This window comes from Berghia stephanieae, chromosome 3 (assembly GCF_034508935.2).
Source record: "Berghia stephanieae isolate SIO BIC M18660-M18661 chromosome 3, UCSD_Bste_1.3, whole genome shotgun sequence".
Classification (NCBI taxonomy): domain Eukaryota; kingdom Metazoa; phylum Mollusca; class Gastropoda; order Nudibranchia; family Aeolidiidae; genus Berghia; species Berghia stephanieae.
The window spans coordinates 15206173-15228824 of NC_088362.1; the positions used below are offsets into that span (position 1 = coordinate 15206173).

Below are 22652 nucleotides of genomic sequence, written 5' to 3' on the forward strand. Positions count from 1 at the left end.
TATAATGTTGTTGTGGCCAACAGCTTGTGTGTTTAGATTTTGATCGATTTTAGCTCTCTTCCTGCCATGACCATCATTGATGTGGACTTCAGGAACATGGGCTTGAGGTTGGCCTTGAACTTGACCCCCAATATTTGTGATATGGTGTCCTTTGGGACTCATTTGTCGGATGTTACCAGGGTGCTGAGCTGAAGTCTTTTTGCCTTGGTTGGAGTCTCGTCTGACAGCATTGAAAGCTTGTGGTCTGATATTTTGGTTGGATTGAAAATTTTCTCTTTCAGCAGGTGCAGCAGTGCTGAAAATTGAAAAAAAAAGACGAAAATAAATAAGGATAACTAAACAGCATTTCACTTCCACATTGTCTTATGCGTATTCGGTCAAGTTTTCTTAACCTTGGAGTGCAGTGTGATGAGTGACAGCTTTTTTTTTTAATCAAAAAGAATGAATGAATCAAGTATGTTGAATTTGATTTATACCAGCCTGGGTTCATAAATAAAAACTCAAGAAAGGAAATACGAGGTTTGAAAAAAAAACCCCAAGCATTCATTAATTGATTTTGTATCAAAACAATGTTTTCAAGAATACATATCTTTCAAAATAATAATACCCATAATAAAATTGATCGAAAAGTCTTATAATTTCTTACATTTGATAGGCAGGTGATTCTTAAAGGGGACCATTCAAAGCTAATTTCTTTTAAAAATATGCTTGAAAAAAAAACATACACACACACACAAGCCGCCAAATTTTCAAAGAGCTAAAACAGAACAACCTAACAATACCGTCACGACCCAAACCAGCAGTCTGTTTGGACTATCATATAATATAATCAAGATTAAGAGCTTTCTCTTGTCCTTGTTTTAATTTGCTAGTTAAAATAGTATACTGCTGGGACATGCAATGGTCATTTCCATACAAATAAACAATTTTGTTTTCATTAAATTTTTCTCATATATTGCAAAATCGGTACAGTTGGCAGTCATGCACACACACACATAAACTTCAACACACAAAGAAGCCCATCCATGTACATCTGTTACCCAGATAAGATCCACTTTACAAACCAAACTAAACTTTTACTTTTTAGATTTGATATTCTTGATTAAAAATCAGATTTTCAATTGGTTTTGTTGTATGAATGTTTCAGTTATGAGTCTTTTATAGGTCTATGTTAGTAATGTTAGTGTTAGCACTGAAAAGTCCCATTATGATATTAGCTATGTTCATGTCTATGTTTAGAACCCTGCTCTAGAAAATTTGAGGGTCTTGTCCTTTGAATTTGAATCTAAGTTTGACAAATAAAGCTATAAAATATTACCTATAGAAATTCTGATTATGATAAATCTAATTGATGTTTTCTTTTACCATTTAATATTAATAAGAGTTCATTTCCAATTCCAACAATTATTCAAATAAATAATCTTTTTTTTTTTTTTTTTGTTTGTTTGTTGCTTTAGGTCTCTTCCAACACAATTGAGGTTATATGAGAGACCGCTGAAACAAAAAAACAAGCAATCTAACAAAAATAGTACAAATGTAAATCAAAATCATAACCTAAAGATATCATAAGCTAAATTATAAATAACCAAGAACAAACAGGCAGAAGATTTACAGAAAAAAAAATATCCCCTGTCAAAAATACAATCACAAACCAAAGAAGCAGGATAGGCTAGTAAAGAGAAGAAGAAACGACATCACTATCGGATCGTACACCCATGCGAACATAAATAATCTTTAGTACCAAGGCATTTATACTCATAACTTGAGTCAAGTATGTGAAATCAAAGAAGTAAACATTGTTGGGTATTTGGTCTATTTTGTAAGAATGATCTTTATTGGGTTAAGGACAAAATCTACTATTGTATAAAAACACTTAAGTGCCTGACTATAGGTGACAGATATTGATGACTGCTCATATAAAACTATGAATTGAAAATTGAGTTCTCTATTCATATGGCCTATTTGGGGAATAAATGAAGCATTTTGGGTTGTATAAAGCAAGGTGAACCCATGGAAGTACAAAATATTAATGTGCTTACCTGTTGTACAGTGAAAAGAGATATTCTAATAAGTTATTTGCATCTAAACATGTATCCTGCATTGTGCTCTCAAATCGTTGAAAGATGTCTCTTCTAACCAATATGGCCCCAAGTAGCTGTTCAGGGTTGGATGGCATTGAACTTGCCTGTCACCAAAAAAAAAATAAAAAATAATAATAATACATTAATGAATAAATAAAAAAGAAATAAAGAACAATAACAATGGTGGTAGGTTTATTAAAATTTTAATAAATGTATTAACATCTATAACAATAACAAGACAAGTAATATATCTATTGCAGCAAGTATAACAATTTAAAAGGGAATTTTAAATATATATATGCAAAAAATACCAAAATATAATTTTTTTTCCTTAAAAAGTAAAAAATTGATACACGATTATAATGCTGCTAGAGAAAATAAAACGGAATAAAACCAAGGTTGTCTTTAAACTGAGCAAAAACTGTTTACCATTCATACATCTAAATTTTTGGATTTAATTTTTGTCTACACTAAGTTCGAATGGGGCTTTTGAAATTTAATAATCATTTGTAATCAAAAACTGTCAGTGTTTGGAGTTCTTTAAAAGAGTGTTCAAATTAAAAATCCTGGAACTTGATGTTTCTTTATATAAAGCTTTCTGTACTCAAATTTCACTGGAACAAAAATACAGAATTCACGTCCAATGTGGTGAGAAAATGAGACATGGAGAGATTACATTTATCAACTAATTCCGTATTACACACATTATACTAAATCCACCACCAGGTTCCTTCTCTTTCCCAAAGATAGATGTCATGGCTTTCTATTCCTCATGATTCATTGCAGTCTTGTCTTTTTATTCTCTCAATCTCAAAGCAGTCCAGCCATCACTATCCTTCCTTTAATCATTTAATCTCAATGTCTGATTCACCATTTCTTATTAAATTACCAGTTGAAACAGGTGTGTTAACTCTTTTAGTAAAATACTGGCTAAGGCACGACTTAAATCCTATATCAGACTGGAGTCGTCAAGTAGTAAAAAATAAGAGACTATACTATAAAAGTGACAGGGGTCTGCATTGAAAGTAAAACATTTGAACTAATTAATAATCCTGGTCAGTACTGGTCACCAGAGAGCTAAACATTCTTTTTTTAAATTTTCAACTTCTCATCCATTAAACTTCACATGTTAATGATTGAAAGAAGCTCAGGTCATGAGTAACAAGTATAATTAATCCCAGTATTCTGTGTATATATACCTAAAATTACATTACAAGATTGTTAGATAAAGATATGCATTACTGACAGAGAGTGGTGGTTTATTAATTCTAAACCCGGTGGGTTAAAAGGAATTGATTACCATATGATATAACTATATTTACTGTATACATAATGGCCAACTTTTCTAAGCGGAATGCCCATAACATAAGCAACTGTCATGATCCAAATGGCAGTATGTTTTGACTTATAAAATGTATAGATTGAGATTGCTAAATATTAAAGCTTACATTAACTCTTTCTATTTGTCCGTTCCTTGTCTTAATTTCTAGCCAAAAACCACAATCCTAGGACGAGCAAGGGTCATTTCCATACATATAATAAACAGACCTTTTTCACCCCTCCAAATTGTCAAATCAGCCGTATATGCTGTATACTACATATATATGTCCTTGAAGTGGAGGGCTTATTCATTCACCAGACATGACATGAAAAAAAAAAAAAAAAAAAAAAAATTCTCACCACTTTCTGCATGCCTTGGATTGCAGCAGGTTTCCAACAAAGACCGAGCATCCTTGTACTTGCCGTCGTCAAAATAGGTCAAATTAGAGTCAGGTGTTTACAAACGTAACTTGTACAAACAGAAGCAAAGGGAAGAAATAATCCACACTGTTCTAAAGTTAGTCATCTATGGGAAGATTCAGAAAAAGGCAAAACTATTTCTGTATCATCAATCAAGAAATATTTGGTGGCATCCAGAAATATATTTTGTATGGACATCTGAAGCTGAATGTCAGGTTGCCATTTCAAGGACTACACTTTACTCCTCCTCTGTTTTCATTTGATTCTTTTCTGAAGATTTCTGGGTTTAAAAAGACACAATATGAAAAAATAATGAATAGTACTACTAGTACAAAATCAATTTTCCTGTTAATAAAAAAAAAAAAAAAAAACAGAAAAAAAAACCCTGTAGATTACATCCATGATTAGTACTCTTAGTTTTTTCAAAGGCAGTTCTTGATACTTTTAATTATAAGTTTGTACTACGAATACCAAATCAATAGTAATAGTAATAAATTCATACTTGAGTTGTCTCTACAATTTTAATACAAATACCAAAAAGTAAAAGCATAGAATAATGTTGGTTGAAAAATGATATCAAGGAAGGTGTCCATACGCTAATAATACTAATATAATACTGGCAATGACTATAACACAGTTTTGATAGTGATAGCTGAACATTCGCCCCATAAGTCAAGGGATCAATAATCAGATTTAAGGTGAAAATTTTCAGAGCCCCTTGTCCAACAAGAAGTGATTCGGTAGATGGTTCTGTTAGATCTAGTGGAAAATACTTTGCAATATACTAGCATTGGGTACATATGTGAGTATCAGTGAGTTGATAAAACAGCCTAGAGGCCATGGCCGTGACCCGATTTTTAGAGCTTTTGAGAGACATCTCAAAATCATCAATAAATGTTTTTTGTTTATATGAGGATTTTTAATTATCTATCCTCTCCATCTCCAAGAATTATACTACCCATTGGTTTTGTTTGTGTTCAATATTAATATTAATTTTTAAAATGTACTCAAACTCAAAGCGCTGTACAAACAGGTCCCCAACCAACAGCAGCACGTAATATGTAGAACTAGACATGATGCCTGTTAGAATTTTTTCCGACAGAGACAACACTGCTGTTAATTGTTAATATGGCCAGGTACTCATTTTACACCTGAGTATGGGGAGAGAATCTGAGTAAAGAGCCTTTTCCAAGGACTAAACTACGCGCCGAGTGAGGTTTGAAACCCAGAACCTTCTGATCCAAAAGCGAGTGTCAAACTGTCATACCACAGAACCAGCCCATTGGCCCATCGACTTCCCACTCCCAATGACTATGAAACTCAAATATCAGGGAATTTCAATTCTGCTGTTGATGATTTAGACTTGAGATTATTGATTATGATTAAATATAGTATAGTGGTCTGTGGAATCTTCAAAATTGAAGTAGCAGTTACAGACTTAAAATTAAAAGAAGATGAAGTATGAATATGATTATGATTATGATGAAGTGAACATGAAATGATGAAGAGAGAAGTTTGAAATTGAAATTAAATTCTAATTCTGTTGGACTTGGACTAGGGAGTTTAATAGAAATTCTAAATGTACCTCACACACTTGAAACCAATGTCATATGAAAGAGCTGGCAACACAGATTACAAAACAGTTTGAATTTTGTTTCTATCTTGATTAGAAATGTAGTTACGGCAGTTCAAAGTCTGAAATTTCAGACCGATTTTTACCCCAAAATTACCATTGCAAAGTTGTGACCGAAAACGCGTGATGTTAATAAAAAATGGTTAAAACAGTCAATATGGAATTCTTATCATATATTGTATACCAAAATGTTCGTCTTATCGAGGACAATGCATTTACATTAATAAAGAGGAAGATAAACATTTCAAATTAACACATTATTACATAATGTGACGCAAATGTTACATAATCAAAAACTCGGCTAGACGTAAGAAAGAATTCGCTCTATCACTTTTGGATTTATCCCCAATATCTCACTGAAACAATTGCAAATAATTACCCTCTTTTAATTAATACATAGAGAATAAAAAAGGGTTTGAGAGTATTTAAATGAAAAGATATAAACATGTTGTGTAATGACATAATGAGTTTATTTTTACCTATGGCAATTTAATTGCATATAAATAAAATGGTAGATTGAAAAAGTTCAAATAAATTGAAACAGATTCCCTATTATAATTAGAAGGAAAGTTCTGGCTTTTAATACTTTAAAAAATTCTGCTGAACCACTTTGGGTTTATTGCTATTATTACATCATTTGAACTGACAATTAATATAATTTTATCCCCCCCCCCCTTCTCTCTCAATGTATGGGGGTGTCAAAACTAATAGAACTTCTTACCATAATAATTATTAAGGCTAAGGCCTTTAAAATATGGATACAAATGATAAACATACCTAAACATATGGGAAAGAAACTTGATGACTTGATGGCAAAGTAAAATTAAATTAAATTAAAGCATTTGGTATTTTTAAAATATCGATATTATTAATATCGAATTTCACAAAGAGAAGAAATATACGAACTTTTAAAACAAAAACTATAAAATGCCTATAAATAAAGTTGGAAAGTATGTATTCAAAATAAAAACATAGTAAATAACAGTACTGAAAACATTATGGACTAAATTTAACATAATACATAACTAAATATAAAATATCGATATGAATATCGATATCGCCCGGCAGCCATGATGAGAAGATAATGTAAACAAGGCATTTCGGCGCAGAGTTAAAAGGTGTCTGCGCATCGATATAGAGCCCTGAAATTTGGCATGAATAAAGTTTAGATGTTATTCTAAAAACAAGCGTTTAAATTTTAAAAACACACGCGGTAAATAAAAAAATAAATGCATTTGAAAATTGCCAAATTTTAAATTCATATAACTTCTGGAATTATTAATGGATTTCTCCTTAATTGGCACCATTTAAAAGGAAATTGAAAGACGAAAATAATGATACCAAAATATCTGCGATATTCCTCTTTATAACGAAGTTATGCATCTTTAATTGAACCCCCCAAAACGCGAACGGCAATTTCCAGTCACAACTTTCCTATGGGCGAGTTGGGTCAAAATTTGACTGCCACTGCTGCTGCTCACTAAACTGCCTACTTGGACTTACTGGGAGCTGAACGGTGAAAATGAAAACCACTGATTTTGAATTTGACGTGGTTAGTGTTAGTGTTAGAATTAAATATTCGAGGAATAATAAAGTCTTCAATGGAATCAAGGGTTAATAATATCGAAAGTCAGAATGAAAACAATCTAGGGTTAATAATATCGAAAGTCAGAATGAAAACAAAGTGGCAACAACAGTGCAGTCGTTTGAGCCAGAACAGTTCACCACAACAAAGTGCGGTCACCTCAAATAACTAAGATGAATGGAGTTGGACTAATTGGGGATGGAAGACAGTATTGAGGGAATGAAAATGTTGCCATTCATTTACCTTTTATAACATAAATAATCAAGAACTCAAATTTATATTCCAAAGTTAACACATAATTTCATGTCAAGTGCCAAGAGAAGCAAGCAAATCCTTTCAACTATGACGGAAGTGGAACTCTTTTGCTGAGGAAAAAATGCTTAGACTTTCCTTTGAATGAACTCATGACCTCGCATCTTTGTGTCTGTTTTTCCATGAATTAAATTGTGCGCTTTATCAATAGGAATGCGCTCCACATAAAATCTAAGGCCGAATTGACAGACAGAACAATTTTCAAAAATTTAAATTAAAAAATGCAGCACAGCACCTCGTATCAATCACATTTTCTGCAAATTCCAATGACATAACGAATGTGAAAGCCGCAAGCATTATTATTATTATTATTATTATTATTATTATTATTATTATTATTATTATTATTATTATTATTATTATTATTATTATTATTATTATTATTATTATTTTATTATTATTATTATTATTATTATTATTATTATTATTATTATTATTATTATTATTATTATTATTATTATTATTATTATTACAAACAATTTCGTTCATTTCTTCACTCTCACACACACACACAAGCGCACGCTTGCACACACATGCCCGCGCGCACACATATTAATACACTCTATCTCTCTCTCACACACACACACACACACACACACACACACACACACACACATGTAGGTAATTTGACAATGTAGAATACATAACTGTGAGATACAGATTCAATAATCATCCAATACCGTGTTTTTTGTTTTTTAATGATTAAAAAAAAAACAACAACAAAAAAAAAAAAAAAAAAAAAAAAAACAGCAACAAAACTATAGCCTCAGAATCTCTGACTGATTTTAAGATCGGTCGGAAAAGAGTTCCGTACCAATGGAGCAGCGTGAATACAAGACCTACTGCAAAAATGAAACTCATCCGCATCCCAAACAAATTGCATGCTTCTCACCCAGCACGTCTCTCTCTCTCTCTCTCTCTCTCTCTCTCTCTCTCTCTCTCTCTCTCTCTCTCTCTCTCTCTCTCTCTCTCTCTCTCGCCCCTTATCTTTATGCTCCAAGTTTCTTTAATTACTGATAGTCTTTAAGGGCCACAAGGCCCATGGAGTCGGAGTTTATCCCGGCTTCAATATCATTAAACGGACAATTTAGATTGCTTGGACTACGACTAACCCACAGCAATCACAAACCCCGCCACAGAAACTCATGTCGAAGTAGTACATTTATCTAATAATAATAATAATAATAATAATAATAATAATAATAATAATAATAATAATAATAATGAAATTTATTTATATTTCGCCCAATCCTCTATACAATAAAGCTTTAGGCGCATAACAATGACATCAATTCATTCAAATCTCTCTCTCTCTCTCTCTCTCTCTCTCTCTCTCTCTCTCTCTCTCTATCTCTCTTTCTCTCTCTCTCTCTCCCTCTCTCTAACTCTATCTATCTATCTATCTATCTATCTATCTATCTATCTATCTATCTATCTATCTATCTATCTATCTAATTAAGTTTAGTCACATAATTACCGAGTACTCTTTCGAGGACCATGTGTTAACTTGTCCCAGCCTCATATCAGGGAGGAAGTGCTTGGCATGTCACTAATGCTGACATTAAACAACAACGATTCTCTGAGAGACACCATTTATTATTTATTATGGTTTTCCTGACTTTGTTTATTTTAAAAATGTTATTATTATTCTTTTTTTTTTTTTGGGGGGGGGGGGGGGTGTTCTAATTGCGACGTATAATTGCCTTTCCCCAATTAAAGATGTGATATTATCTTCAACGTCTTCCTGCTCCTTACGATTCTAGCAAGTTCCATCATTAGCCTCTGGCACAAAATCGTTTTGTATGTCGCCGATAGGTCTCTCATCTTAAACAAACAGCCCACAGATCCTGAACATCACTCACAATTTCAGCACAAACGATTGAAAACAAATTTCCATTATAATATGGGATTAATAAAGTTTTATCTTATTTTATGAATATAACTCCAGTTCCTACCCTCCGTTCATTTTCTGCCTCAATATGCGGAGAAAGGGCAATGGCCTGTTCCGTTGTGCATCTCCCGTCTCTGGAAGCCTGGTTGCTCCTGAGCAATCATTAGTGTACAAACTTTTTACAAAAAGAGCTTTATATAGCGCAATATCCACTAAATGTGCTCAAAGCGTTTTACAAGGGTTCCCTGGTCAACAGCAACATTTAACATGTAGGACGGGACATGCCGCCTGTTAGGCGATATTACAATTTGTCGGACAACGACACCGCTGTTAACGGCCAGGTACTCATTTTACACCTGAGTACGGTGAGAGAATGTGAGTAAAGAGCCTTTTCCAAGGACTCAACTATGCGCCGAGCGCGTGGCTCGAACCCAGGACCTTCCGATCGGAAAGCGAGTGTCATACCACAAGACCACATAGCCGAACACACTTGCCATGCATAGTATCATGTTTACTGTAATTTGGCACCGTCGCATACTTGGATTGGACGAGTAAATGATCAAGAAGATCAAATGAGCTGAGGCAGTCCGTCTTTATCACACTCCCGAAAAAAAAAGGGTGCAATAGATTGTCATCAACACCGCACGATTAGCATCATGAGCCAGATCACAAAGATCCTCTTAATGATGAGTTTTTTATATAGCGCAATATCCACTTAATGTGCTCAAAGCGCTTTATAAGGGGTCCTTCACCAACAGCAATATATAACATGTAGAACGAGACATGACGCCTGTTAGGCAATATTACATTTTTTCCGACATAGACAACGCTGTTAACGGCCAGGTACTCATTTTACACCTAAGTACGATGAGAGAATGTGAGAAAAGAGCCTTTTCCAAGGACTCAACTATGCGCCGAGCGAGGCTCGAATCCAGGACCTTCAGACCCGACAGCGAGTGTCATACCACTAGACCACATAGCCTACACATCATAATGAAAAGAATGAGAAATAAGATTTCATATGAGATTAGTCGGGAACAATTTGGATTCGTGAAAGACAAAGGTACTGTGAATGCCATCTTCCCATTAAAAACAATATTACAAAGGTTTATTGAAAAAAAAAAAAAAAAAAAAAAAAGCCTGTATCTCTGCTTCTTGGACTATTCAAATGCCTTCGACTCGGTTAAACAATAAGAACTCTTTGAAGTACTCACATCCATTGGAATTGATAGTATGCACTTGGATAAGAAGCTCACAACATTGCCATCCTGAAGTATAACAGACCAACACACAAAACGGTGTGTAACCTTGAACGTTTATAACACAGCTTGGTGAGTATTACTCATAAACGCGGTTGGCAAAAAACAATAACAAATATGTGAGTGACGTCAACTTCATTCTATCTATAGAGCATTATGACTGAACCAAACAGATTGGACAATGAGACCTCCTATTTTTTTTTAATATTAAAAAAGGAGTGAGACATGGATGTGTTTTATCGCCAGGCCTTTTCAACATTCACATTTCAATAATCTTCCCTGAAATTGAAGAAATACCAGGCATTTATTGTGTTGGAGGTGATCATTTGACGAACCTGAGGTATACAGACGATGCTTTTCTGATAGGTTACACACCTATTCAGCCTTCAGATCATGTTTGACAAAGTAATGGCTGGTAGCGAAGATACGGGACTCTTGCTGAATGTCAAGACAACTGAGTGCATGGTCGTTAACAAACAAAACCAAGATCTTTTTTTTTCACCTAGCTACCAGCGAGGTGAAAATCATCAAACAAGTTAGAAAGTTTAAATATCTCGGTGCAACCATCAAGAATAACGCTAGAGATTTTTAGAAATAAAACAAAGAATAACGATCGCTAAAAATACCTTCCATAATCTAAGACCTGTCATCTTTGCCACCAATATTAAATTAAACACGAAACTAAAGGTTATCCAAACGTACGCTCTCTCGTCTGTCCTCTATGCGTGCGAAACCTGGACTCTAGAGAAGGAATGTCAAAACCGACTAGAAGCTTTCAAAATGTGGTTATACAGAAGATTGCTAAAAATCAAATGGTCAGATAGAATAACAAATGCAATGTAACATGTAGAACGAGATATAGGCGATATTACAATTTTTCCGACAGAGGCAACGCTGTTAATCACCAGGTCCTCTTTTTAAACCTGAGCACGGCGAGAGAATGTGAGTACCCAGGCTCGAACCAAGGACCTCCCAGCCTGAAAGCGAGTGTCATACCACAAGACCACATCGTCGCACAGACGCTCGTGCACAGACCGCATAGCCATAATATATTATTATAATTTTATAACATAGACGTCTACTGCATATTACTGTATATTAGATGATGTTTCAACGCTATCTGTCTGCGATATAATGCAGTTGAAGCCACACTATTGTTTTCATGTTAGCTAGAAATTGTAGCACTAGTGAGCAGTTTTCACTACAACACAGATGGTGTGTGTGATGCTTACAACTTTGTTATTAATTGTGCTGTCTCTTGGTTACCTTCAGACGAGCATTATTTGGACTGAGCCGTAATACGCTTAGAGACCATTCGGTTTAATTCTCTATTAGCATTTATTTTAACTTAAGCTTCATTGTTTATGGCCTCTCCTTACTCCTTGTTGCATGATACAGTTAGAGCAAGCTGCAGCCGCACCGCCGCCTCTCTCTCTCTTTCCATCTAACATTTCCCACTTTTTCAATGTTGGATTCTATTTGCTTGAGGAAAAAAAATAAGAATAAAATATTCATTCTTTTTATTTGTTACCTCCCCTTCTCTGCATCTAATTATTTGACGGAGGAAGAGACAGGGGGGTAGACGAGCATACAGGGATTTATTTCTTCAATTTTTCTCAGTCAGTTTTAATGTATTTCCAAACCAGGTAAGTTTCTCCAAATTGACAAAAATGTGCTCATGTGCCATTGCTTTTAAACACACATTTCAAACGGTATGGACCGAAATCATTTGTAATTCATGGACCCCCCTGCCCCCGTTCCCCGACGAATTTTGTCAGCCATTACGGGTTCCTCGAATTCGGCTCGGTTTATTTTTGAGTTGATATTCCTCGCATTTTCACTTTTAAAGATCCGATTTCATGTAATATAGTGGATCACAATCGTTCATATAACCAGGAGCAGTAAGCATGATTCCGCGAAATATTGATTTGAAGAGATATTAATATAAATGTATCCTTGTGTTTAACGTTACCCCCCCTCTGGGAGCTGACGTCAACCAATATAAGGGAAATAACCGAATAAAAAAACTTGGGCGTGAGAAAAAAACTAAAAATCCAACTTCCCTAGACCACACTTCGACTATCTCCCCTGCCTTTGACGCTTGCAGAATTGGCATGACACAGGTCAATTATTTAATTAACCCGACGTGCACTTTGAGCAAAATCGAAGTGAATGAATAAAGCTTTTTAAATTTTAAGACCTATTACTATAGCCGAAAATGCTACCATCGTTGCTATTACAACTCGAGAATATTATCCTGCAAATAAGTACCCATATGTCGATTCCACTCAATCAATTTCTCTACAAGTTGTATGAAAAAAACCCAACTAATAAATGGTTCTCATTGCGCTCCTTTATCAACATTGAATATAAGGATAAGTGAATTAATGGCTCCTCAGTAATTCTTGGTTTTGAGTTGACAAATATGTACCACTAGGTAATATAAATGTTGCTGCTTTAATCTCGAAGAAATAACAATGTGAAATGGAATGTAAGCTTCAATTTAATATACGAAAACAAAATCTGTTTTCGTATATTAAATTGAAGCTTACATTCGATTTCACATTGTTATTTATCACTAGGTAATAGTAATAGGTCTAGTGCAATGGATGGCAACGGGATTATATATTTAATCAACTTTCACGTTGTTAATTAAACGTAATAAGTTGCGGGGGCAAGAATGATTGTCAAAGTATACTGTACCAATGTCGAAGTTATATATTGAAATGTATTGGTTTTTTTTTCTTTAAAAAATAAATAAAAATAAAATAAATTAAACCACTTCCCATCCCTTCCTTCATTCTTGCCCCCCCCCCCCCTCCCCCCGCAAAACGAAACTAATCGAAAACGACAAAAAAAAGATGACGTTGAAATAAAAAGGAAGAAAACCAATCTATTTTATCAATTTTTGGTAACCAACAACTTGTACAAAAATTGACAAATCATAAAGTTTAATTGATAATCAAGCTTCTTTTGCTTTAAAGACAAATTATTGATTAGAAGGGCCAGTAAATATACCGGTTAATGGATAATGAATAATTTAAAAAGAAGAATGATATTATAAATTGCATTATGGTAAAGTTAAAAAAACAACAAAAAAAACAAAACACAAACACACACACACACACACACACACACACACACACACAAAAGAAAATAAAGAAGAGAAGACTGATAAACTTATTACGGTACAGTTAAGGTTGACACCAGTTTCTTTTGACCTCCCATGATGGACAGGTCACTTGCTGTGTCTTCTATTCCCCTGTATATCTGTTTTCTAAGTTGCTTTCTGCCTTTCTTGAAATTGTCTTGGAATGTGTTACTTGGTTTTGTCATGACCCTTGCTGGAGTCCTTGACTGAGAGGGAAACAGTCAAATGTGTAGTGTTAGTTTTAGGAGGCGATATCTTATATAAACATGTGAATGTATTCCTAGTTAAGGGATCCAGTGTTGGTGTCTGAATGAGACTTTTAAGTGATCTCAAACTAAGTGTATTGATGGGTTTATGCTCTTGGAATCTACATTTGTTCCCTAATTGAACCAATTCTCCTTGTCTTTTTCGTGGATTTTTGCTTAACAGCAATTGCTTGCTACCCTTTGGATAGGATCCGAGTCTGTTGCAAAGTTCTTTCCACCAGATCTAACAGACCCAGCTACCCAATCACTACTGGGTAGACAGGGGGAGTCAGAAATCTTGACTTCACCCTGGATTGATTTTGGTCCTTTTGCATGTGAAGCGAGTGACCAACCGAGCTGTCGGGACTCCGGCCTTTAGACAGGTTCTGGACTATAGTCTATTTGCTTTCACTCAATGTCTCCTCCTATTGGAGGTTCATTCTAACATTGTACTCAGGTTTAAAATGAGTTCAGGGTAGTTAACAGTTGTGTCTCAGTCAGAAAAAATAATGGCCCATTTAGACAATACATACTTTTTGTACGCGATCTGACGGATTTCCACAAATTGTGGATCATTGACCAAAACTCATGAAAACTGAGCGTGTAAATGAAGAATTTCAATGTCGTCCGACGGATGATGTTTTCCTGTCGTTGTGTTGGCGGATCATCGCAGATGATTAGTTTTCATGAAGTCCCTCTTACTTCAAACTATGGAAAGGGGTCTCTCTCTGTTGAGTGAGTGAAGTTCACTCATTTATTTGTGCTGTGTGGTTGTGTGTGGCAGTGGTGTGATGGTGGTGGTGTGTATGTGTGTGTGTGTGTGTGTGGTTTGTCCGAGATCTGACGTGGGGCAATTATCTGTACATCTAAACGGAACTTCTCTCGTTGACATCTGTCGATTCGCAATGACCCACATCCACCGCATCAAGTCCATGTTCATTGGACCGCATACGAAAAGTCTGTACGTCAAAATGGGCCATGACAGTCGTTATGTCTCGTCCTACATGTTAAATGTTGCTGTTGGCTTGGGGCCCCTTGTAAAGCGCTTTGATCATACTTAAGTTTTTTACTGGATCCATTCTTTCAGTTTACCTCCGGCATATCATAGTCTGATGCATACACATTATCAATCCGTGATTGTTGCATTATATCGTTGCTGTAATTTTGATAAATTGTTTTTTTTTCTTATTACCAGACATGTCAGATGCAGAATGTGGCGCCATTTGTGTGCGGAAGGATGTGATGGACAAATTCAACACTGTCATGCAAGAAACAAAACTTGATGCCAATGAGTTAATGGAACATTTGTTCAACCTTCACTCTTGGTTGGTTAACATTAAGCAATATCACAATAATCAGTAAAAAAATTGAAGTGTATGTCCATCAGAGTTTAAATGATTTAGATACTTTTCCCTTTCACCAGCTTAGCTTGTATTGGTAAATTACTATATTATCTGCATTAATCACTGTCCCCAATAAGCTCACCCACCTGACCTCAAACATATTAAAATCTCTTTGTGATAAGTATTAATTATTATCGTTAATTGTTGGTTTACTGCATTGCAAAACACACCAAGAAAGAGGGAGTTTGGTAATTTCAGTTGGAGCAATTTAGGCCTTTAATGATTTTAAAAACTTTACTTTGACCTCATGTTGACCATGTAATGAACTACAGTGCAGCATGGAAATCTCAAAATCACGAAACTCTCAAACGCGGGTGGTTGGATGGGAGCATCACCCTTGAATCATATACCTATGATGTTCGCATGGGTGTACGATCCGATAGTGATGTCGTTTCTTCTTCTCTTTACTAGCCTATCCTGCTTCTTTGGTTTGTGATTGTATTTTTGACAGGGGATATTTTTTTTTCTGTAAATCTTCTGCCTGTTTGTTCTTGGTTATTTATAATTTAGCTTATGATATCTTTAGGTTATGATTTTGATTTACATTTGTACTATTTTTGTTAGATTGCTTGTTTTTTTGTTTCAGCGGTCTCTCATATAACCTCAATTGTGTTGGAAGAGACCTAAAGCAACAAACAAACAAAAAAAAAACTCTCAAACACATTTCAGTTCCTCATTTTAATCCCTCTATTTTCATAGTTTGGAAACACTAAAATCTCAAACATGTACATGTTCATCAATAAAATGCTTTTGCCTATGTTTGTAATCAATGGAATTGTGATTGTGGGTGGGGAGATAGGTGAAATCTCCACCAATGCCCACAAAATATAAAATTGCGAGCATACACTTCCCTTGTAAGACCAATTTTAGAATATGCACACACCACATGGGATCCACATATGAAAACTCACATTACCGAAACAGAAAAAGTCCAAAGAAGAGCAGCTCGTTTTGCTTCAGATTGCAGGGCGAGGGAGGAAGGCTGTGTCTCAAATGCACAAATCAGTGACAATAGAACTCCCTTCATACAATAAGAAAAGAAGCAAGACTTTCACATGTATAAAATCGTAAAAGGGCACAGCAACAGTCCTATCTTGCCTCAGGCTGCAACAAAGAACATATTCAACAAGAAACAACCATAGCAGGACATTTACAAAACCACAGACAAACACTGATGCATACAAGTTCAGCTTCTCTCCTCGAACCATTGATGACTGGAGCAAATTGCCAAACATAGTCATCAACAGCTTATCCCCAGAATCTTTTAGAAAGACACTTTCACTGCTTTATTGATACTTTACATGTTTTATTGTTACACAATTTGGAACTGTAAATAACATTTGCTTAATAGACAGGAATGCCTCGTGCATCTTAAAATATTAAATTGGATTGGATTGGATGTCTGGAACAAATAATTGTCCCTTTTGTTCAATTTTCTAAATATATAGTGTACTTTAATAGGGATAATGCAGTAAGTTATGCTACGTTTTGAAGAGATGTGCCTTCATGTACATTTTTAGAGGCTGGTCCTAACACTACTGTACACAGAGTAGCTATCAAACAATGATGGTTAACAAAACTGAAACAAAGTCCGTTAAAAAAAAGATCTTGTGGACCAGAGCCCAACAATTAAACACAGTTTTGAACATTATTATTGAAATTTTGATTTTCTTTGGGGTCCCAATAGTTCAATTGGTAGAGCACATGCTTCACACGCAAAGGGACCAAGATTGATACCGGGTGAAGTCAAGATTTTTTTGCAACCCCTCTAACCACTCAGCAGTGTGTAGTTGAGTGTTTGATCTGGCAAAAAGTCATTTACGATAGTCTCGAGTGTTATCAAAAAGGTAGCAAACAATTACTGTTGTCTGTTTCATACCATAGAAACCGGGATAAACCCCAGCTCAATAGGCCTAATGGTTCTGAAGGACCACTTTTTTTTTGTGCGTTCTTGCTGCTTGAAACTGAAATGTTCCATGTTATGTATTTTGTTTTTTTTTTTTAGTTGAAGCTATTAAAAGTTAAATTATTACTCATGTTTTACAAAAAATTCTCTTACAATCCAAAGCTTCATGCATCCTAGTATTTTCTCTAATATGCAGTTTAAGAGAATCAGATCACATTGCTTATAGTTTGAATCCATTACATACAGCCAGGTGAAGACGGAAAGCGACGACTTTATTCCAATAGGAATGTCTTTCAACCCCAACAACCCAACAGCCAATGGAAGCAAGAATTCATCCATGAGTGATGGGGATGATGTCACTTGTCTTGGTGTTACTAACCTTGATGATAAAGTATGTATGACTGTTGAAATTTAGATATGATAATGGTTTCGAAATAAACATAACAAAAAGAAACAGCTCTTGTTTTAAGATATAACGTGTTAAGAATGCTGAATAATGACTTATTGGAACTAGAGACTGTAATAATAATAATATAATAATAATAATAATAATAATAAATAATAATATAATAATAATAATAATAATAATAATAATAATAATAATAATAATAATAATAATAATAATTTATTTATCCATAGCTTTCACTAAAATTAATTAAATTTTCTTCTTCACTGAAAGGTCCAACTTCTCCAAAAATTACGGGAGCAAGCCAATACCACTAACTTCAACAGTCAACAGACCACTGGAATGTTTCAGAACTATAATTCATATGCAGGTAATACACTATCGTTTTAAATGATTTTTGAGTTCTAATTATTAATACTTGTATATTATTTACTTGCCTGCTTTCTCATACTTCCTATATCACTGACATTTCCTTGCTACATACAGTGTATTTAGATGTAAGGCTTTGTTTATCAAACTTGATATCATACTGCGTTAGGAAAAATAATAGTGAAGCCCTACTACTAAAGAAATGTTTAGAACACGAATCATTATATTTTTTCCCCCTAACATCCATGTCTTTATTGCTAGACAACAATTTTCTATATTAGATTTATAGATTAGTTATTGATTTACACCAGAAGTTTACATATCCTATAGATTTCTGTCACTGCCATAATTCATTGTTATTGGTAATCAATTCAATTGATCAGTTTTGCTTGCGATGGTCAATCTTTATATATGTATATTATTCTGAAGATGTTTTAGGAAGAAATTCTACTTTTCACATAAAAGTTTAACATTTTTGTAGGAGGCTCCAGTTCTGAACTAGCCCCGCCAACCATGGTGTCACTTCAAAACTCCAACCAACAAGGAGGAGAATTGATGCAAACCCCAAAGAAAAAGAAAAAGAATAAAAAACCCAAACTAGGAGCATCCCCTGCCCACGGACAACCGTTACTAGTTTGCGATGGAGAGGGTAGGTCGTTTTAACAGAATTTCCCTGGACTTATATATTCCTAACAAATAAAAATGAAATAAATATTGTCATCAGCATTTCACAAAAATATTTTATTAAAATGATTTTCCCTTTTCTTCACTGTGACGCAATGATGTTTAGATTGGACTTCATTTCCTGTTTATTGATTTGGAAGTCACAATTTCCCTTTGAACTGATGGTATCATTAATTGCATACGCTTTAGGGAAGTCATGTTTGTCCATACCTATCCCATGTTGAGTCCCAGATATGTGACGAATTGTCTCCAAACAGTAGAATGTTGGGATGGAACTGATACCTAAATTTTAATTTTTAGCATTTGAGTCAAAATCAAACTCCTTCATTGAAGAGAGTACCTTTTTTCTAAAATTAAAAAAAAAATTGATTTCCCAATTTCAATCATTTTGACTTTAAATTAAAGTTTAAACTCAATTCTCTTTACTTTGTTCATTCAGATTTAAGCAGTGGATCTCATATTGTTTTCACTTGGCTTATTTTATACCATTCATAAACGGTCCATGATCAGTTGTATCTTGGCTAAACATGGCATGCATCTCCACAGACTGGTACTGTTACAGCAATGAGACATCAGATAACTGATGATTATGAGAATGGTTGAAGGGGTGGATTGATCATTTTGATAATTTGACAAGGCAATTATGTGTGGATAGAAGATAGGGAGATGCTTGAGAGGGGAATGGCTTAATAGTTATACCGCGCTACATGGGGATAGTTGCAGCTTTTGTGATATTTGCTCCTATATTTAGTTGATTTTATATTTATGTGTTAGGGTCATTAAAAGTCAGCACTAATGGTATCTCAGGATTATGACTTTTGGAAAAAAAAAATTGCCAGATCTTTGATTTTTTTCATGTTAATATATTCAGTCAAAAGTTCCCACTATCAAGTATGTTAAAAAAAATAAATCAATTAGATACAGCGGCTGATGTACTTTTAAGTATAAGACTGTTGATAATTTATCTGTGTAGATTAGTTAGCTCAATAAACAGAAGTGATGGAAATAGATAAGAATCTATTCTTGATCTAACCATTCATTTCAGATCTATTGAAGAGTTCTATGTGCTCCTTATGCCAAGCTACATTCTCACGTTTCACAGATCTTCTTGCTCACCACAAAGAAGTTCACAATTCTGATACCAGTCATCCCCTTCGATGCCGAGCATGTGGTCGCACTCAGACCTCAGAAGCTGGACTTATTTACCATCAGGTTTATGTCTGTAAAATGGTGGAACGTCCTCACCAGTGTCACCTTTGTGGCCTCAAATTTCAGTCAGAAGAAATGGTGCTTGTTCACAAGTGTAGTGGATGTCCTAGAAAAAAATATGCCTGTGAGTTTTGTGACCATTATCGTACAGAATCCTCCAGTGACCTGGAGAAACATATGCGCATTCATACAAATGACAAGTGTTATGTTTGTAAAGTGTGTGGATTTTCAACAGCATGGAAAAAGAATTTAAAAGAACACATGGTAAAACATCTTGGACTGAAACCATATGTTTGTGATATGTGTGGATACAGTACCTCTGACAGACATAATCTAAGGTCACATAGAATGAAGCACTATCAGAAAGGGGAAGGATGTGAGAAATGTGGTGGAGTCTGCCGATGTAACCAGATGCCGATGAGTGGTAAGAAAAAGAAAAAATTTCAGTCTCCCGGAGGGGATAACTCAGCCAGCTCAAATCCAGCCGGTGTTGACTTAGCATCTATGAAAGATTTGGAATGTCCTTATCCTCAGTGTGTCTACCGAACGAAGCTGGAATACATGATGACCAATCATATGCTCAGACATCAAGGAATGGGAGATCAGAATATCCCATCAGCAAATACTCACAACTCTCCAGTCAGTGCTGCACCGCCCACCACACCAAATAGAAACAAGAATCTCAATAGTAACAACAACGCAGCTGCCAACACAACTGTTGTGCCCAGTGGTGGGAATGTAGTTGGTGGAGGTGGTGCTAATTTTAGTCAGGGTGTCCAGAACAGTAATATGAACAATGGAAAGACTACCGGAAATGCTGGTAGCCAGAACAGAGGAAATAATGGACTAGCTCTTGTTGTTCAGCAAGGTGTGAATGGTGGGAATAGTGGTGGTGGTAATACTAAAACACCAAATTATGCCACACCTGCCTCGGTGAACAATGCATCTCCTGCCTCATCATCCGTTTCACCTTCAAACCTACAACAAACAGTCGCAGGGGCAGGAACCATGGCAAACAACCAAAATATCCAATCAGTCATTCTCACTTCATCCAATCAAATGCCCTTGGAATGGAAAAATATCGGGCAGCCCACTCCATCCACCGTCTTTACACCACCGGCCCACTTTACACCATTAGTTCATACCCAGCAGGGCCATCTCCAACAACAAGCCATGAATAGTGCTGCCTTGTCCTCTTGGGCTGCTGCAGGGCCTCTGTCACCGTCGGCTGTTCCACCAGGTTTGTTGAGCAATCGTGTCAGTGTCGCCATGCAGGGTCAAAACATGGTGGCTAGACCTATGCCTGTCTTCCCTAATATGCCAACCAATTGAATGGGTTAATGAATGAAGGGGTGGGGAAAAGAGGGAGGGTTGACGAAAGGAGAAAAAGTTATCCTTCAAAGAGAAAGAGAAAGGGGGGCAGAGAGAGAGAGAGAGAGAGAGAGAGAGAGAGAGAGAGAGAGAGAGAGAGAGAGAGAGAGAGAGAGAGAGAGAGAGAGAGAGAGAGAGAGAGAGTGTGTGTGTGTGTGTGTGTGTGTGTGGATGTGGGTGTGGGTGTATGTTTTCACTGTTGAATCATTAATTTCCTTTCCTCCTGAAATCCCATTTTTTTGTGTGTAAATGGCTACCTATTTTGTATTAATCAACATTGCTAAAATATAATACTCTCGAGTTGTAAAAGGCCACACTTGTACAGCTCATTTCTCTGTGATTTTCTTAAAACTCTATATTGCTTTCCACATACACAAAAAAAAAAAAAAAATTTCCATTTTTCCTTAAAAATTTTTGTGGAATTTTGAAAATCAAATGTGATTAGGGGTCCTGATAGCTCAGTTAGTAGAGAACTCCATTCACACGCAAAGGGACTGAGATCGATCCCGGGTGCAGTTGAGATTTTTCCAATCCCTCTGTCCACCCAGCAGTGAATAGTTGGGTCAGAAAGATCTGGCAGAAAGTACTTTGTGATAGAGTGGCGTCCTATCAAAAGGGTATTGCCATTGTCAGTTTCACGCTATAGAGACTGGGGATAAACTCCGGCTCCATGGGCCTTTGGCTCTGAAAAACTACTTTTATTTTATCAAATAAGTTATGTTTCAACAGTTCTTTTGTTCATCACGTTCTTGATTTGTTGGTTGTGAGTATGAACACCAAGATATGCTTAATCTAGGTTTGTAGCCTAGATGTGGTACTACGCTGCTAGAAGCTGTGGACTGCAAAAAGTAATAACTAAAATGAATATAACAGCTTCAAAATAGAACAAAATACCAAACAGGGAATGTACTGGCTCAAAACCCTTTTCAGCCAATAATAAAAACATTAATAGAGAGAGGGGGAGAGAGAGAAAGATAGAAAGAAAGAAAGAAAGAGAGAGAGGGAGAGAGAGAGAGAGAGAGAGAGAGAGAGAGAGAGAGAGAGAGAGAGAGTATCACCTGATTATATTTTCACTGCCATTGTTTGTGATTATGACATTTCGACGATCGTACTAGCCAACAAGACGTGCCTAATACTTTTCTGTGTTGTGATTGTGTCTGTTATGGGCTGAAGAAAGGTTTTGAGCCTGAAACATCCATGCTTGTTATTTTTTATTCTTTTTTAGATGCTTTTATATTAATTTTTTTACATTACTTTTAACAGACCACAGCTTCTTTCAGCTTAGTATAATAATATCACTTTTCAACATGTAGTTGACTAAGACATAATAACAGGTTGAGACGATGGGTCACATTTACTAGGTTGTGCAACATAATCTCTGAAATGGCTTGTATTTTGTTTTAATTA

The 22652-nt window shown here is 35.4% G+C and overlaps 2 protein-coding genes across 3 annotated transcripts in view; one reads left to right on the forward strand and one right to left on the reverse strand.

The window, feature by feature from the left end:
- The window catches only part of LOC144967196 (uncharacterized), a 15408-nt gene extending 8009 nt beyond the window's left edge, over nt 1–7399 (reverse strand). The window contains exons 1-4 of the mRNA XM_078904127.1: nt 7283–7399; nt 3762–4101; nt 2040–2185; nt 1–295 (exon numbers count right to left, since the gene is read on the reverse strand). The exon at nt 1–295 is cut by the window's left edge and continues 331 nt beyond it. Of these exons, the coding sequence (XP_078760253.1) occupies nt 1–295; nt 2040–2185; nt 3762–3812 (492 nt within the window). The 5' untranslated portion in view covers nt 3813–4101; nt 7283–7399. The remainder of the gene's footprint in view (nt 296–2039; nt 2186–3761; nt 4102–7282) is intronic.
- Nucleotides 7400–12050: 4651 nt separating this feature from the next.
- On the forward strand, nt 12051–22238 carry LOC144967198 (uncharacterized). 2 transcript variants are annotated; one of them, XM_078904128.1, is made up of 6 exons: nt 12051–12147; nt 15093–15222; nt 17453–17597; nt 17886–17982; nt 18463–18630; nt 19711–22238. In XM_078904128.1, the coding sequence occupies exons 2-6, from the start codon at nt 15095–15097 to the stop codon at nt 21204–21206; spliced, it is 2034 nt and encodes a 677-aa protein (XP_078760254.1). In that variant the 5' UTR covers nt 12051–12147; nt 15093–15094; the 3' UTR covers nt 21207–22238. The 2 variants fall into 2 exon arrangements, with proteins under 2 accessions (XP_078760254.1, XP_078760255.1); XM_078904129.1 differs by having other exon boundaries at nt 19768–21324.
- Nucleotides 22239–22652: the final 414 nt, after the last annotated feature.